Here is a 16,678-nt window from a genome sequence, read left to right as displayed (position 1 = left end):
CCCCCCCTTCCTGCGCACAGATCCCCTTATTGAACCGTGAGACGGATTCGGTCTACAACATGACAGCAGGTAAGCAGGAATCGAACAGGGTTGTATTATCTCGTGATTTGCAGCTGTCAGAGGATGCACGTCTCTCCATGCAGCTATCATGTGCCAACAAACAAGCTGCTTTGCATCAACGTGTCGCCCAGGTCGCCATGGAAGCCCAGACAGTAATCTAATACAGACTGAGACGCACAGAGAGCGAGAATCACAGCACAGGAGCAACAAACATCGCAATAAATTCAAATATTTGACTGAACATGAGCAGTCCATCACATGAATGTAAAAGCAATAATAATATTGAATGCTCTTTGTGTAAGAACTGAGATCTAGGCTGGCAAATGGTTTATTGTGCAAACACCACCTTTTTACAGTGTAAAATGCATGTTGTGATCACAACAGCATTCCCCTCCAAATGCATGGTGGGAATTCAGGTGATAAATAATGCAGATTGGCATGATGGATCAGTCTGATCATAATTCAGCTGGTCTGGATTGATCGCTGAGGAGCAAGTAGAGAGGGACGGGAGGCTTTTTATGGAAATCACAATTGCATTTTAAACTCTTTCTAGTTTTCTGCTCTGTGCTCATTGAGACACATATCAGCCCGGCTTTAATATAGGCTCAGGAAGTCCCTAAAGAAATCAATGCAGGAACCAATACATCACTGCCTGTTTGACACATCTGCCACACAGCTAAAATGGAGCTGTGGCGCCGTAGGGTGCTTCATAAAGTCTTGCTTGGTAAATTTATGACTATTTTGGACAATTTGGAGTTTCTGGATAACTGTGCACTTTAAAGCGATTCTAAAATGTTTGTCAAACACATTATATGTGCACAGGCTGCTCCGCTTTAGTTATCTGGCCAATAAGTATATGAAGCCTGGCCAGAGTGGTGTACTACACAATAAGATTTATGGGTTAGCAGGATATGTCGCGCTAGAGGCCAACTAATTCTGCTCTCTTTCACCTCGGCCACATCACCATGGTAACAGATGCTGCAAACCTGACCATGTACGGAGGAGGTTATGTTTGGATTACAATCAGCTCCAGACAGCACTTTCCTTTCTCTAATTCATGTCCTGATGACACTCTCTGCTACTGATGCTATTGGAAGCCCTGCATTTAAACTTGCTGAGTCATACATTAATAATATAACAAAACAAAGCTGCATGCAATGTTTTTGTTTTGTTTTTGCCATGGAAATCTGAGCATATCTTCCAGTTGATGCAGAAAAACATTTCTGTCCCTCATCTCCTTCAGGTATTACTACACCGCAGTAGATCAGCCATACATTAAATAAATAATGACACAGCTATAACAACATCATCCAGAGTGATCTACTGTGAAGATTTTTTTTTTTTATTCTTGGTAATGGCCAATGCTGTATTGCACATAACAGAAGGCCTGTTAGCCGCTTTAATAGCCTAATGTGTTCATCACCGATATTAAATCAATAAAAGTACAGTAATTTGATTTTGCAGAAACTCAATTGAGTTCTGCATATACTTGATTACGGAAGAGTAAACAACTACAAACAACTCTTAGGCAAATTTAAAAGTTGTGTAGTCTATAAGGTGCAGTAACATTAGAAATAATAAATATTATCAATATGTTATTATGAATTTACATCATTTACGCCAGCATACCTCGCTTGCATAACCTTTGACACCTTATGCTAGAATTTGTTTTACGGAATTAAATGGCATATTTATCTTACTGATAACATCTTACTGGGGTTTGGGGGTTTTGAAACAGGTCATGCAAAGAAAGCCTGACAATGTCAAACCTTCTTCATCCCTCGGGACTCTCATGCCAACCATTTAAATGAAGACATTAGAATGAAAGAAAGCATGTTCTGGAAACATGTGACAGTTAGTATGGACCCTGGGAGTTAACCTTTCATTACGTCAATCAACAGAGACATTATTGGACTGACAGAATGCCGGATGAGTACAAGGATATTTTGAGTACTGTCCAAACAGCTGCCAAAGTCGCTGCTCATTGAGGGGATTTAAAAGGTTGGCGGTAATCATTTGTTCGACACTAAAGTTTGTTCTGTCATTCATTCTTTCCTCTTCTTGAAGATGAGACGACCGTAATCATTTCGTCTTAAGCAGCTCATCAGAATCCCGGTCACAGGTTATGCTGGAGCCTGTCCCACAGCTGGCGGCGGGCGACGGGCGAGGTACACCTTGGACAAGTCGCCAGTTCACCAGAGGGCCGTTTGTAACATGTCAAATAAAAAGATAACTTAGGTATGAGTAAAAGGTTTTACTTATTGCATGTGCAAACTGTTCCGACTGTGTCTGTTGTTCTGTTTTGCTTCTCATTACAGAAACATGATCCTAACAAATAAAATCTGGTCCAACCGCATTCCAACTTGCTGTTAAGCATTTGTCACCCTCAATCTGGACGTATGCATGTATGTATGGGCACCTCTCTCCCAAGGCAAGACGCTAAACGTTATTGTCATGAGAGTATTTGGAGTGATTTAAATGAATGAAATTCAGTAGATTATAATCTCTTTATAGTCTGCCAAAATAGGTCCAATCCACCGTTGCGCTCGATCGTTCTCTTCATGAACGCAGTGAAACACAGCATAAAATCACTAAATGAATCATCGGCGCAAAAAAAAAATATCTCAGCTCAGAGCAGAAACAAAGAATTCCTAGAATTACAGCATTTCATGAAGCCTTGTTCTCCTTGGTCCTTTCAGTCTTTTGTAAAATATGTCCCTGAACACGTTTACATTCATGCCAGCACAAAGTAGCAAACTTTAACATTTTCATTTTGCTGCCAAAGACAGAAAAGCACATCCCCTTATGAGCCACATCTTGGATCAACACGGAGGCACCACATGCTTTTTAAGGTTCATGTTAGCTCTTACAATCTACATCCTTTTTGTGGAAGGAAGAGCAAACTGCAGCCCACTATGACACTGTGACATGTGAAACCCCCCGAGCCTCATCCCACAGCTGAACGGGAACGCTGTAAAACGATTTGGGTACAAATCACCCAGCTGTGTATTACAACATCAACTCAATGCTAATTCGATAGACCCTGCTGCACGACGACAGCAGGCCCGAGCCTCGAAAGAAGACGCCACAGGAAAGTAGCCAGTTCCCACTGCAGATAGCATTTAGAAGGGAGATAACCCAAAGGCTTGTATGTTTCCACAACATTAGCGTCGCTCTAATGTTTCATCACAATAGCAAAGCTGAGGGCAGTTTCTCTAGTGAGAATATTGTATTGTTGTACCCAGTACTTGAGCTCTGACAAATATTTTATTGCATTAGTTGGTTAATTACATGCTTGATGTGTTTATTTTTAATTAAAGTGGTCCATAAAAATGTCAAAATATTCCATTTTCTATTATAGACAACTTGGAAAGTGGTCGTTATGGAAATCGAAGTAGCTCTTTTTAATAAGACTGAAACATTTAGGTTAGTTTGAGTTGCCAGTTATTAATGGTGATGTTCTTAACCTGAACATCCCAGCTGGTAAAACTGTCCATGTCGATTTGTTTGGCCAGCCTTGCAGGATGAACGGGCTCACACCTTACAATATGAAGCTCACAGCACAATAAGCTGCACACAGCCTATTCTTAGTAAAGGGACATTTGCTGGGCTGAAATGTCACTCTTGTTACAGAAATGCCACTCTCCAGTTTATCACTTCACAGGTATTTTCAAGCACAGTGCCTGAGAGGTTTTGCTCTCTCTGCTGGGAATTGACCCTCATTCCATAGAAGCTTTAGATTAATAATTGATGGTTTAAACAGATATTATAAAGTGGAGGCCATTCTCACCTTGAATAGCTGCAACTTAACCAATCACTTTCATCTCGAAATGGCACGCATGACTTATTTAACACATCCAGGTACTTATTTCGGCTGGGAGGAGGAGAGGTCAGTTTGTGAGTTTTTGCGATAAAGCCGTCTATTAGGGGTTAGGGGTTTTCTTTCAGTATTTATTATCTGTTCAACTTTACTGGGTGCTGCTTTGGGTTCAGGCCTCTCTTGAAATTTAAATATTGATTCCTGTAACTACAAAACAGGGTGGGGGGGGTGGGGGGTGGGGGGGGTACTTAAAACGTCATCAGAGACGGCAACCTCGAGGACTAAATCTACGTAAAACTCCATCATTCATCCAATGTCTTCCACGCTGCTACCTGGGCAACCACAATGACGAGTCTAACGTTGGCAAGCTCAAATGTTTCCATATTAGATGAGGACATCTCACATGCGACGCATGGTGAGGCTCAAAATGACAGGTTGATAGGAAATGCACCTTTACTCATGTTGGGGGGGGGGGGGGGGATTTGTTCGGATGTGTTCAATGAGATCTGTCCATTCAGTGTGTGTGTGTGTGTGTTTTGTACCTCCTCTCAAGCAAACGCTTTTGTGTCCAAACATTAACATTAAAGTCAAGTAGATGGTTTATTCCTCATCGACACACATACTGGTTGATCCAGCACTAAGAACAGGTGAATGTGTTTGATGCAGAATGCATGGCGATCAAATCGCTCCGTGCACGTCCTGGACCTCACTGTGGAAACATCCACACGACTGACACCCACTGTGGGTACACACGGAAACACAGCGTCTGAGTTCCATTGGGTTGACAGCGATGCAAATTACATGTCTAGATTTTCTTATCTGTCGGCAGATTGTTTGTTAAGACGCTCTTTCCACTGATCTCACTGCCCCCCCCCCTCAGAGTAAACCAAATAAATTTGCACAGAGGAGCAGCTTTGAGAGCAGCTTACTCACTTGTTATTACACCTTATTGTTAATGCAACATTTATAGCAATTTAATGTTAAATTAAGTTGTTTATTTTCTTCCTTTCTTTGTAAAAAAAAAATGTATGTGGCAGTTTATCGTAATATTGCAGTACCGGGATATTCTGTGTACCAAAGTGTGTCTTACCTGCCAACAGAAGGTTTATGAACTCTGAGAGCATTTTATTGACTCAAACCCTTTTTAAAAACACACGCTGCTTCTGCATGCAGTGTTTTTCTGGCAAGAAAGGCACTGAAGGGCTCCTAAGGCGGATGGAGCGCTTACGGAAAAAAACAAAAAACAACATTCACAGCGAGCTGATTAATATCACAGACTCGATTGGCTGCTCACCCACCAATGGGCTTTTAATTCTCTCTTCTGATCACTTGTTACCGATAAAGCTCAGCATCGACTCTCAAGCAGGACGAGCTCGACTTTCATTTTATTAGACATCGCTTTGTCCTTGTGTCCTTTGAAGTGTGGAAGCGCGTCCAATCACTTCGGACACTGGTCACCGGAGATGAAGAAAAACACAATGCAAGGCGTGAACTCGCACGGTTTTGGAGCTGTCCACTTGAGAGATTGTTTTCTATGTTAATGCAGGGTGTAAAAAAAAAAACAACAGTGACAGGATGTCAGCTGCACATGAGACAGCGCCTGCGTCTCTCATAGGGTATCGAACAGCTGAGAAACATCTAGCGTGTGTAAATGTGATGGTTCGTGTGATGGGTTTGTACGGCGTAGCGTAATGCGCAGATGCAACCGCAGCGCTTCAAATATTTGAACGGGGCGGTCGTTTTTTTTTTACCTTGGCACTGGAGTCCTTGTTTTCCAAATCCCCTGCGAAAACAAAGAAGCCACATTTAGATGTCAGCTTACTTGACCTTTGACCCTGTTTCAAGGAAATATTGCACAGTTTCTGTACTATTATGGAAAATTATGTTCTGAATCTGTTCCTTTGCCTGGATCGAGACCAAAATGAACAAGTTTTTTCTTTTCTGGCTCATGTCTGATCGTTTGAAGTTTCCTGGAAATGCTGCTTTTATTCAACTCTGCCTTTAAACCGACCAATCAGGTTGGAAACATAACCCCCCCACTGGTGGGGGAAATTAGTGCAACAAGAATCTGGTGACACCTTATGCATCATGATAAATGGTTATGATGAAATATATTGTAATGAATAGTGATTATATAAGCAAGGTGAACTTTCATAAAAATGTATTATTATTATTCAATCAGAAAAGAGAAATCAGCACATTTTCTGTAAACATTAGCCGATGTTTAAAAAGTCAACCAGCTAAAAACTGTTTTTGAAAATCCATTCAACACCACACAAGGCAACTCTGTGATGCTCAAGTAGGCCAACCAAGGATGAGCATTCATCCCACAGGAGACGGTGATATTTCGGATCGCGCGTCCAACTTGGACGGGCGACGGTCAAAGGACGGTCGTCTCTTGTTTGAACAACGCCCACAGCGAAAATAAACAAGGTTCACAGAGAGGCCTGTGTCCGTCCTGCACAGGGACCCCATCCAACTCTCTGGGGATAGATTAAAGTGCAGACCATAAACAAGGCCATTACTGTCTAATCTCGCTGTCATCTTCTTGGCCTGAATGGGAGGAAATGTTTGGAGTCAGATTCTGTAACAAAAAAAAAAAAAAACTTCTCCAGCATTGTGAAAGTTTTAATCGCCACAGAATAGCACTTATGAGTTTGAAATAGGACGTCCAGATGATGTTTGTGTGTCCGCTTATATTTTAGCTGCATATAGTCTATGTGCTGCTGCTGTCAGGCGACTGATGCCTTTCTACAGTCAGGATAGAAAGGCATCAGGGGGGGGGGGGGGGGGGGGACATTCAGCTTTGACTCCAGGGTGTCAAAGCTGAATGTCGTGGGACTAATGCAGCTCATTCCGGTGTTCACCTATGCATGATCCATTTTGGCAATAAATGCTTGCGTTGCGCAGGAACAACCGATAGATGGAAGGCTGACAATGCTTGATGACGCGCCAGGAAGGGCGCCGCTATTACGCATCGTAACAATGTAGTAATCAGGATCAGCAAAGAGCAGAAATGGAACAAGAGCCGCGGACTTTATCTGCGGAAGCGGCTGTCATTTATTGGCCTGGGCAGACTTGGCATGTACATATTTGCTTGGAAGTGTGTTAAACTGTAGTAAACATTGAAAAAATAATAATAATAACATAACGCTCTGAACAAATGAGCGCAAAACAGTAATTAACCCGAGCGCTTCGCCACTAATTACGCAAACAGGCCAACGCCTCCCTGAAGGAGCCGCATCGGAGCGTGTCGCGCCGCTTTGCTGCTGAGGAAGTCTTCGGGAGGGATTGACTGTGGAAAGTTGGTTGGAAGTTGCGTCGCGTCACGGAGCAGCGTGTGAAGTTATATCCAAAAGCGCAACAGGCGGCAGTCGGGCTCGGTGTGCGTGGGTGTGTGTATGTGTGTGTGTGTGTGTGTGTGTGTGTGGGTGCGTGGGCGTGGGAGAGCGCAGGCTTACCAGATGAAGTCGGTGCAGTGGCTGCAGAAGGTCGGCTGCCTGAAGAACCTGGCGGTGAACTTGTGGTTCTTGATCTCGTAGACGTTTTTTTGCCTCAGCGCGCCTTTGCGAGCGAACCGATTGGCGACGTCCTCGTTGGACGACTCGTTCAAACTTACATCAGCCATGTCCCCGTGGGTCGAGTGGCTGTTTGTTGGGGGGGGGGGGTGTTTGTTTTCCGTCCGTGGGGTGGAGGCAGCAGCGGAGTGCGGGGCGGCGGTCTTCACCGGAGACGCTGCGCTTTCTGTCCCTGCCTGTGTCGAGACCAGCGCGTTGACTCCCACTGACAGCTCAGCGCGCCAAGCCGCCCAGCTGGAAGCAGGCACGTCACGCTGCATCCGGTGCCCGCCTTCAAAGTAAAAGTCCCTTCTCGGTTTCTCCCAAATAGGAAATATGAGGGTACAACTAAAGGAGGAGGCTATTAGAGTTTAAATCGTAATGATTTTATGAATTATGTTGGGGATTTATTGAGGTATTGAGGGCGGGTGGCTGCGTGGGTTCTCTCTGAGTTCTTTCCGGGTTCTCCGGCTTTCTTCAACCACCAAAAACATGCAAATCTACAGTAAATTGTGCAGAGGTGTGAGTGTATGCGAATGATTGTCTGTGTGTGGCCCTGCGATGAACTGGCGGCTCGTCCAGGGTGTGCCCCGCCTCCCGCCCATTGACTGCTGGGATAGGCTCCAGCAGGAAAGGCGTGTTGTACTAGATTCTGCTTCCAACTTCATGGATTATGACGATGACCACTTTGCCTCAACCAAAATTTACTGACACCCCATAGGTGTGTGTGTGTGTGTGTGTGTGTGTGTTAGTGTGTAGGTGCATGTGTGTGTTGCTAAACATCCATCAGATTCGGCACAACAAACAACTGCTTTTCATGTGCTTGAGGTTCCTACACAATAGTGCACTCTGTGAAGTGAGCAAAATCTGGCCTGTAGTTATATTCCATCATTAATATTTGAAGATATACGCACAGTACAAAGTGCAACTTTACCACGAGTGCAGCTGCATTCACATTCTTAGACGGCCTATACAGAAATACAGCGTAACGCGACATCCCTTTAATCAATGCAACCTACGAGGGTTAAAAAGTTCAATTTTTGTTGAAGCAATATTGCACAATGCATTTCAGCAGCGCCTCTAACTACAGGTTGCAAAGGGACCATATGGATGAATAATGTAATATCCATGAGGCAATTTTCGTAGCCGGGCAACTGAACGCTAATAAACCGGTGGTGAGTGAGTGTATAACTGGATTTTAATCTTTACATTCTCAATTATTCAAATATAACATGCAAACAGGCCTCTGTGGATCTGTTTCTCTGTTCAGCCTTTAATCTCACCACAAGGAGAGTCACGAGGGAGTTGTTAAATCATACATGAAAGTAAGGCCCATCCGAAAGAACCAAAGCTTTGTGCATATTTAATCTTCTGCTGTTGAAAATATATATATATTGGACATTATATCTACAGTTTCATCTCTGCAGAGGATTTGAAGTGGGAGCCTTCAGGTATGGTTGTCTGGATTGGAATCCTTCCTGCTCTTCATGCCTGCCGTGGATGGTATTGGCAATTGGGCAGAACCAAACTAACTTCCTGCCGTGATCTGTCTATCTTTGTGCAACTTGACAGCGACTTCTGTACGCTTCCTCCTTCTCACTCCGGCTGATGTCATGGTCAGGAGCACAGCAGGAGGGACAGGCTTCGGGTGCCTTTGCTGAAATGCGGGGCAAGCTCGCCATCGTGCGGATTATCAGCACATTACACATTTATAGCTTTCTTTCAAAAACCGTTCCCTGATTATTACGCTTCAGTGTTTCACATTCAAATGATATTATAGGAAATAAATCCCCCAATGATACACACCGGCTATAATTTTGGCACAAATGCTTTATCATCCGGTAGGAATTTCTGCAATTCCTGTAATATTACATTATTTATTAATTTTCCACGTTGAAGACATTCAGACTGCTTAAAAGGGAGGCCGTAACCAGCGTATATGCAACGTGCTTCCGGTCACGTGCTCTTGACATGCGTTCTCGCGAGATCCGGCTGTTTCTACGTTCTTTCCACCAAGCATGGCGGCGCTGTATGAGGGATACACGTTGTGCGGACTTGTTCCATCTCAAAATCTATTCAATTCAGGCATTCGGGGGATCGAAGCGGAGAGAGACGGCGACCATGTCATCGTCACGAACTCAACCAGATCCGTCACGCTTTACAAAGTAACGTTTAGTGTTTGTTTTGAACAGGTTTTCGTCAGCTGGTTTTTGCTACCTGTGCAACTCGTGCTAACGTTCTCGGCTGTTGTTAGCAACAACTACCAGCATAGATAAAACGATGCAGCTGTTATAAATGTTCTAGTACGCTGGGTTCGCTGCTGCTCTTAAGTCTGAGCTGCACTACTTTGGCAGTTAATTTATAATCTATTAAAAACTACACGACACCACATGGTGGGAATATGGCTTCATGTTCCTCAGCTGTTTGACTGAGCATTCGCAGCTGAAAGGATGCTCCACAAAATAACAGCGATGTTTATCATTAAGGGGTAAAACAATCTTGCGTTTAACAGTACTCTGTTAAAAAGTAGCATTTTTTTAATCATATTTAGGGGAAGCACTTGTATATCTGTTGTAATCAGGTACTTAACTGATTATTTTTATTGGTTATTCCAGGAAGTGGATCCAAATGCACTTTCACTTACTAATACTATACTGTACTTCAGGAAAGAGAAACTGTTGCAATCTCACTGATGTCGATTTGTTGTGGCTGTGACAGGTCTCGGATCAGAAGCCGCTGGGCAGCTGGACGGTGAAACAGGGACAGACCCTGACCTGTTCAGTCGTTTACAACTCACAGACCAAAGAATACGTGTCAGTCGCCGACCACAAGGTAGTTTGTCTCCATGCTGTTAAAGAAGGCGTTCACTTCCTACACAACCTTTTGGCATCATCCAAAATTCCTGAACTGAAATGTTGCTTTTCAGTACGGTACATTTCTTCTGTTTGTGAGTTTCCTAACAGAGTTTACTGCTTGCTTTGACACGACTCCATCCTCCCACCAATCAAAGTGCATCTCATTTAAGGTTCCACGTTATCTTGCACACAATGTTCCCTGAATTATTGTTTGCTAAACATCCCCCTTGCCCTGTCTCCTCAGATGTGCTTCCCCGACAAACCTTGAGACCGTGCTTTGTCTCTCACGGGATATAAATGTTTTTATCTTTGCCCTGAGCTAACCTCTCACTCACCCCTCCCTTCTCCCTTATGCTGAGATCCACATGTCTACGCCTTTTCATATAAATATTGTATGCGTGCGTTGAATCTTTTCACACTCATCCAACCACTATGTGCTTGTCGCGACAAGAAAAGAAAAGACAACTCTGTTTAACTCAGATCTTTATTTAACACATTTTTGCCACGACAATAGCCAATTAATTCCATTTAAATAATGTCTGCTTGTCTTTTGTTTTTTAAGGTGGTCAGAATTTGGAATGAAGGGGACGCAAGTTTAGATAAGGCCTTCAAAGCAACAGTAAGTGTGAACATACATACCCGGTACATGATGTGTGATCAGATCACGCTTCAGGGCCAAAGTGTTTTTACTTGTTCCTCCTGTCAGACAGAGGGTGCGGTGTATTGTATTGTTGTTCTTTCATACTACAAGTACTGTATTGTACTCAAAACTTTGTGTAATTGAAGATCTGAGAATCCTCAAATGGATTTATGGCTGAATTTTTAGAGTAGGATGAGTGTCTTACATGATGCATAATAATACTTTTGTATCTTGAATCGTACAGATATTAAATGTAGTTTTGCATTGAGATATATTAGTAATTTTGTAATGCCTTACGCTATTGGTCTTCTTGAGAAAGCCAATTACATTGTTATTACCAGAAATGCTAGAAGTGGTTTATTCAAACTGTGAAGCCCTTTCTATCGTTTTTTTCCTGCACCAGGTGACATCAGACATCTGGAGGGTCCACTGCCTACCTGGAGGGAAACCTGTTGTCTTGTTTCAGAGAGGAGCTGTAAGACTCCTGGACTCGCTCCTTGCCGCCCCACAACAGCCCATAGAGGAAGTCCTGGCTCAAGAAGAGACTATTAGGTCAGTATCCTCATGTTTTCGGATGTAGATTAAACGGGAGTTTTAGTGGCTGTTTGTCATGAAGGCTGAATCTGCCGTAACCGTTCTTCATCTGTCTCCAGATGGAGCACCGATTTAATGGCGGATTCACAGCAGTTTGTCGTCTTCATAACCGAACAGGTAACATATTTTAAGTAATCACTACTAAGCTGTAAAGATGAATCATCTCGTGGCATACTTCCAGGCCTGCACTCAAATGAGCCATTCATGACTCTTCTTGTCTGTCCTCATTCACGTGCGTCAAGTCTTTGCTGTTGGTATTTCTGAAGACCAGTTTGGTTTCATCGACTGTGAATGTTTTCCCACAGAAAGGAGATCATGTTCTCTACCTGCAGAGACTGAATCCCAACACCCTACATCGGTATCGGTTGGAGCGAGAGGAGCCGGGGCTTTTCCCGCTCAGCTTCTGTGCCACATGCAGGGATGAACACGTCTGCCTGCTTTACCTGTGTAAGCCTGAAGTAGTATAAATGATACTGTTTACAGATGCGTCCTGCTTTGTGTCATTTAAAGAAAAAATAAAGAAGTAACCGTGTATTCAAGTTTGGAACCATGAGCAACTTCATGCCAGTGTCAACTTTTATGTGTAGCACTTGTTTGTTGATTTCAAGTATAATCCGTCTTTGCTTCTATTATTTACTCCAAACTTTATTTGTAATGGGTTGCACAAATACAAGAAGTATAAGACATCATTAGTTCTCTGTTCCTTTAATAATCCTTTTTATTCCATAATTCTCCTGCTATCCAGACCCTAATGGTCACATGTACCACAGCGAAGTCTCGATGCGAGGCCTGGGGGCTGATGAGGGGGCAAAGGCCCTTCCACTGCCCCGCATCCGGCTGCTGGGTCTTCCTGTCAGCGAAGGAGTGCTGGAAGCAGCAACAGCCCTGGTCCTGGATGATGCCCATGTTGCTGTTGTGGGGGTTCCACACCCCTCTGCTGGAACTGGTAAAAGTAAGTTCACGTTGGAATCAGAAGATGACAAGTTCTCTGCTCGGGCATTTATTGTTGGAATTTTATGTTATAATTAATCAGAGCACATTAGCTGCACATTTCACCCAAACATGTGAATTTTACTCCTTATTGGGTGACGTGTCTGGGTCGCTGCACTCTTTTTCCTCTCTCGCTTTAATGCCATGTTAGACGAGATTGAGAACTTTGGATCTCTCCTTTCCGTGCCTAAAATTCCATGCACTTACGTAGACCTGTATTATGTTGCATGTGGACAAGGGGGCCTTTGTATTTGGATGAAATTAATGAGAACGGCATCTTGCCGTGATGCAACTTCAGTATCTGATAGACGTGTGTGTGGTTCTGCGTGGTTCTTTTCAGATTACCTCTGCATCTGGAATACCAATTTCCAGACAGTTCAGGCAGGCAAAGAGATATCTGGTAAAATCTACGGCCAGGTAAGAATGCTTTTTTTCTTTCCATTTTGACTGCAGCTTTGCTTTGCACTGTTGCATATTGTATGCATCATACGTTCATCAGACACTTCTTCTTTGTGATAATATTGCCGCTTCGCTTCCTCCTATCTTCACATGTGGAGCAGATTGTTTGCCAAGATAAATTGAATTATAAGTTTTTTGACAGGGATATAAATGCTAAAACCTAAACGAAACAGCACATTAGTATGGATATTGAAACTAAGCCAAATGATTATTTTATTATTGTGTCTACTGCAGGCCAAGGTTCCCTGTCCTTCCAGCTGCTAAGTGCTGACGGAGGACTGTATGACTTTGGTAGAGCATTCTGTCTGCTCTCCACTGTGATCGGGCTCACTGTCCCTCCTCACAACTTAATGGCAGTTTACAATCTTAAACTGACACTAATGGGCTGTGATGTCCGTGTTATCTCTGTTAAACTCTAGTTTACGTTTAGCAGTTCTTATTGTTTGTGTTTATTTGTCTTTTCTAGCTATGGACTTATTCCAACAAGTTATTCATTCCACATGGGAAAACGCTCTCTGTTATTCCATACGAATGCCTCAAGGTTTCATTGGCCTCTGCCCTGGGAAAACTCAGGCAACGCGAGAGCGAAGGTGAGCCCAAACTAAAATTGTGCGGCAGTCTTACCTGCAGAGAGCTCTCATTACCCTTTTATTGTTTTGTTGAAAGTCCTGCTTCCATTGCAGATTTATATGTTACCCAATAAAAGAGGGATGTTTTTTTTTTTCTGATCGCGACAGTGTCTACAGCTCCAGCTTCTGTGCCATCATGGAATAACATTCTGCATGGAGAGAAAGCGCAGCCCTCCACAGTGGAAACCAGGAAGTCGGTGAGGCAGAATTTAAAGGTCTTGGAAAGAGGAGCTTGGCCTGAAAAGTAGCCAGTGGTGTTTTGCAGACCAGTAGTGTAGCTGTTAAAACCTCGCTCACTGTATTAACGCCTTTTATGGAGCTGGGATTTACAGAAATTGTTGGCTGATGTTTCACTAATTCTCTTGTCGTGTGATTTATGCATTGATTCCTCATTCTTTCGATACAGAGAACAAGCCGTAGGTTCCGGTCACTATCTTGTTTAACAATGGACCAAGTTTTGGCGCTCATCAAGGTACAAATTTTATTTTAGCTGAATTACAACAAAAAAAAAAAAACCATCTAATATTTCATTATTTGGTTTTCCTTCTACAGACGGCTCCAGTTGAAGAGGTCCAAAAAGAGGTAGAGGGTCTCCTCTCTCGGACCGACCTCCAGGGCCTGCAGCCGTCAGTGGGGCAGATCGCATCAACCCTTGTGTCCCGGAGCCTGGCTGATCCAGCCTTCTACACCCAGAGTACCCTGGTACAGCTGGTGCGCACTCAGTCCCTCTGCCACAGGTCAGCAAGACATGGAAATGAATTCATAATGTAATTTTAAGGGTGAAATTAAACTACGGGCAATAATGTTATCTCTAAAAAGTATTTAAGTTAGCCTTCAGAGTGAAATGATCCTGCTTTCTTTACACTTAATAACAAAATAAATATCATATTGATACAAATCACAGTCGATATAATATGATGCAGAAAACACTGCAGTTTGTTTTGCATGTGGCCATTTAACAGTACTCTCTCTTTACAGTGTGTGTCCTGACCTGGTGCTCTTGGCCCTGGAGAGGAAGGACTATTTTCTGTGTCAGCTCTGCTTGCAGTTTTTCCCTGACATCCCAGAAGTTGTCACTTGTGCTTGCCTTAAGGCTTTTATCAGGTGAATATATTTTTGTCAAATTCACATCCTCAATTTATATGTAACGTTTCCCACTACGGGGGATTTTGCATTTTAAATTTTGCACGCCTATTCGCTTTCATTTTTTTGTTTTGACTAACTGATTTAAAAAAAAACTATCCTGCACAGAGTGCAACAACAGGGATTCATTGGTTTGATGATGTTTTTCTACCTTCATCTTGCAGTATGCCAGATGTGGATGCAGAGAAAGTGAGCCTGGAGCCGGACGGCGTCTCCTTCATGAAATCACTACTTGCCAGGGAGGATGACCAGGTTGGCTTGCAGAATGGCTTCAGCCCCGCCCTTCATGATGAGGACCGATCAGAACCCCTTGTTGGAAGCCACGCCATCAGTCAGGCCAGAGCAGAAGACAAGGAGAAGAACTCAACTCCATCTGAGCAAATCTGTCCTGTGTCATTAAACAAGGCTGTTCTAATGTATCCTCCCACTGAACGGCTGGATGTACTAACTGCAAACTATTTGATGTATAATTACAATTTTAAAATGCGTAGAAACCAGAGACCTTAACTTAAGATGCTCAGAAACGAGGTCCTACTGACACCATACAGCGGCGGGTTTCTCCTCCCACACCTGAAAGATCTCTCCTCCCAACACGTTGTTGTGAGTAACTGAACCCATCTAAAATGGAATGGGGCAACCCTAATTTCAATAACGCAAACCATAGAGGCTAACGTAAAGGAAACATGTCCCCATCTTCTCTCTCATCCAATCAGCTTTTCCTACAGTACCTGCATTTCCTTTACCGAAAATACTCTCAAGATGCTTCCTCACAGATGTCTGGAGTGAGATCACCTAGTCTGACTCAGGTCTGTATGAATGTCTCAACCAGATCAGCAAACATTGATTTTGTCAGTATTTTTTTTTTTTTTAATAGTTGGAACTAAAAAAGATTTCTGTCACTCCTGCCAAAATTACGTTCTCCAAAACCATTTTGCGTTTGCATTTTATTATAGGTCATGGATTGGGTGTCCTTGCTGTTAGATGCTCATTTCACAGTGCTAGTGATGACTCCTGAGGCCAAAGGCTTACTGCTGAGCTTCCACCGCTTTGTTAAATCACAGGTGACTGAACGTTGGCTATCGCCACGTGATTTTATCACTGAAATTTACATCTAAAAATTAATCTGATAACGAACTTGAAGATACTTTTTTTTTTTATGTCTTCAGGTAAGACTGGTTTCTGAGCTTGGAAAGATCGAGGGCGGACTCAAAGAGCTTTGTAATTTGAAGGTGAAGGACGATGTGGGACAGTACTCAATTGAAGTCATTGAGTTGTTATAGATTGTGTACAATATGTAGAATTTTAATAAATCATTGAACACATTTTTGCTTTTTACTTCTGTTTTCAAGGGTTGCTTGAAATTATTTAATGAGTGATATTTGGCAGAGATGCTAGCCATCAGAGCTGGAGATACAAAAGTTTTACTGTAATAAAAATCCCTGATATAACTGAAACCTGAAGAAGTAGCAAATGCCATTTTAAGCATAATTAATATAGCCAGTTGTTGGATATTCAGAAAATATGGTTTGCTTGATGAGTGTCTGCTCAAATGCCAAACTGTAAACTGCATGTGAAAGACACAGATAAGGAAAACGTTTGCATTTTAGCAACTGTCAGAATCCCTGGCTGGTTTTCTATGTGCTGTAACAAACTGAATATTTGTTATTGGTCAGCTCTGAATTTGTACTACTGGATTTTCCAGCAAAACCGTTTATTTTGAATACAACTATATCTCTCAAATGTGTCAGGCTTTCTTTCCTTTTTTTAAATTTGTACATAAATTGCTAAATTGTGGATAGAAAAAGTGACCACTCTTTGTGTGCGTAGTACCGGTATATTGATATTTTCAGGAAATATTGGGATGGTGTAAAGCCAATTAGGAGGTGAATGAGCGAGCGCTCGGTGGAGGTCTGCGCTCTCTGCCTGCTTTT

The 16,678-nt window shown here is 42.8% G+C and overlaps 2 protein-coding genes across 2 annotated transcripts in view; one reads left to right on the top strand and one right to left on the bottom strand.

Annotated features, from left to right (window-relative positions):
- Positions 1 to 7,508, bottom strand: part of prkcaa (protein kinase C, alpha, a) — a 68,937-nt gene extending 61,429 nt beyond the window's left edge. Inside the window, exons 1-2 of the mRNA XM_068750680.1 lie at positions 7,342 to 7,508; positions 5,632 to 5,663 (exon numbers count right to left, since the gene is read on the bottom strand). Coding sequence (XP_068606781.1) covers positions 5,632 to 5,663; positions 7,342 to 7,508 — 199 coding nt within the window. The remainder of the gene's footprint in view (positions 1 to 5,631; positions 5,664 to 7,341) is intronic.
- A 1,947-nt stretch (positions 7,509 to 9,455) lies between these two features.
- nol11 (nucleolar protein 11) lies at positions 9,456 to 16,487 on the top strand. The gene is made up of 18 exons (XM_068751214.1): positions 9,456 to 9,602; positions 10,156 to 10,269; positions 10,855 to 10,911; positions 11,336 to 11,484; positions 11,586 to 11,643; positions 11,832 to 11,973; positions 12,272 to 12,478; positions 12,857 to 12,933; positions 13,442 to 13,565; positions 13,713 to 13,801; positions 14,011 to 14,076; positions 14,157 to 14,341; positions 14,583 to 14,708; positions 14,912 to 15,163; positions 15,269 to 15,347; positions 15,461 to 15,553; positions 15,701 to 15,808; positions 15,914 to 16,487. Exons 1-18 carry the CDS (start codon positions 9,456 to 9,458, stop codon positions 16,025 to 16,027), a joined length of 2,187 nt encoding a protein of 728 aa, XP_068607315.1. The 3' UTR covers positions 16,028 to 16,487.
- The last annotated feature ends 191 nt before the right edge of the window (positions 16,488 to 16,678 follow it).

This window comes from Brachionichthys hirsutus, chromosome 17 (assembly GCF_040956055.1).
Source record: "Brachionichthys hirsutus isolate HB-005 chromosome 17, CSIRO-AGI_Bhir_v1, whole genome shotgun sequence".
Taxonomy (NCBI): Eukaryota; Metazoa; Chordata; class Actinopteri; order Lophiiformes; family Brachionichthyidae; genus Brachionichthys; species Brachionichthys hirsutus.
The sequence above is the reverse complement of the archived record's forward strand: the minus strand, read 5'-3'. Positions and strand labels throughout refer to the sequence as shown.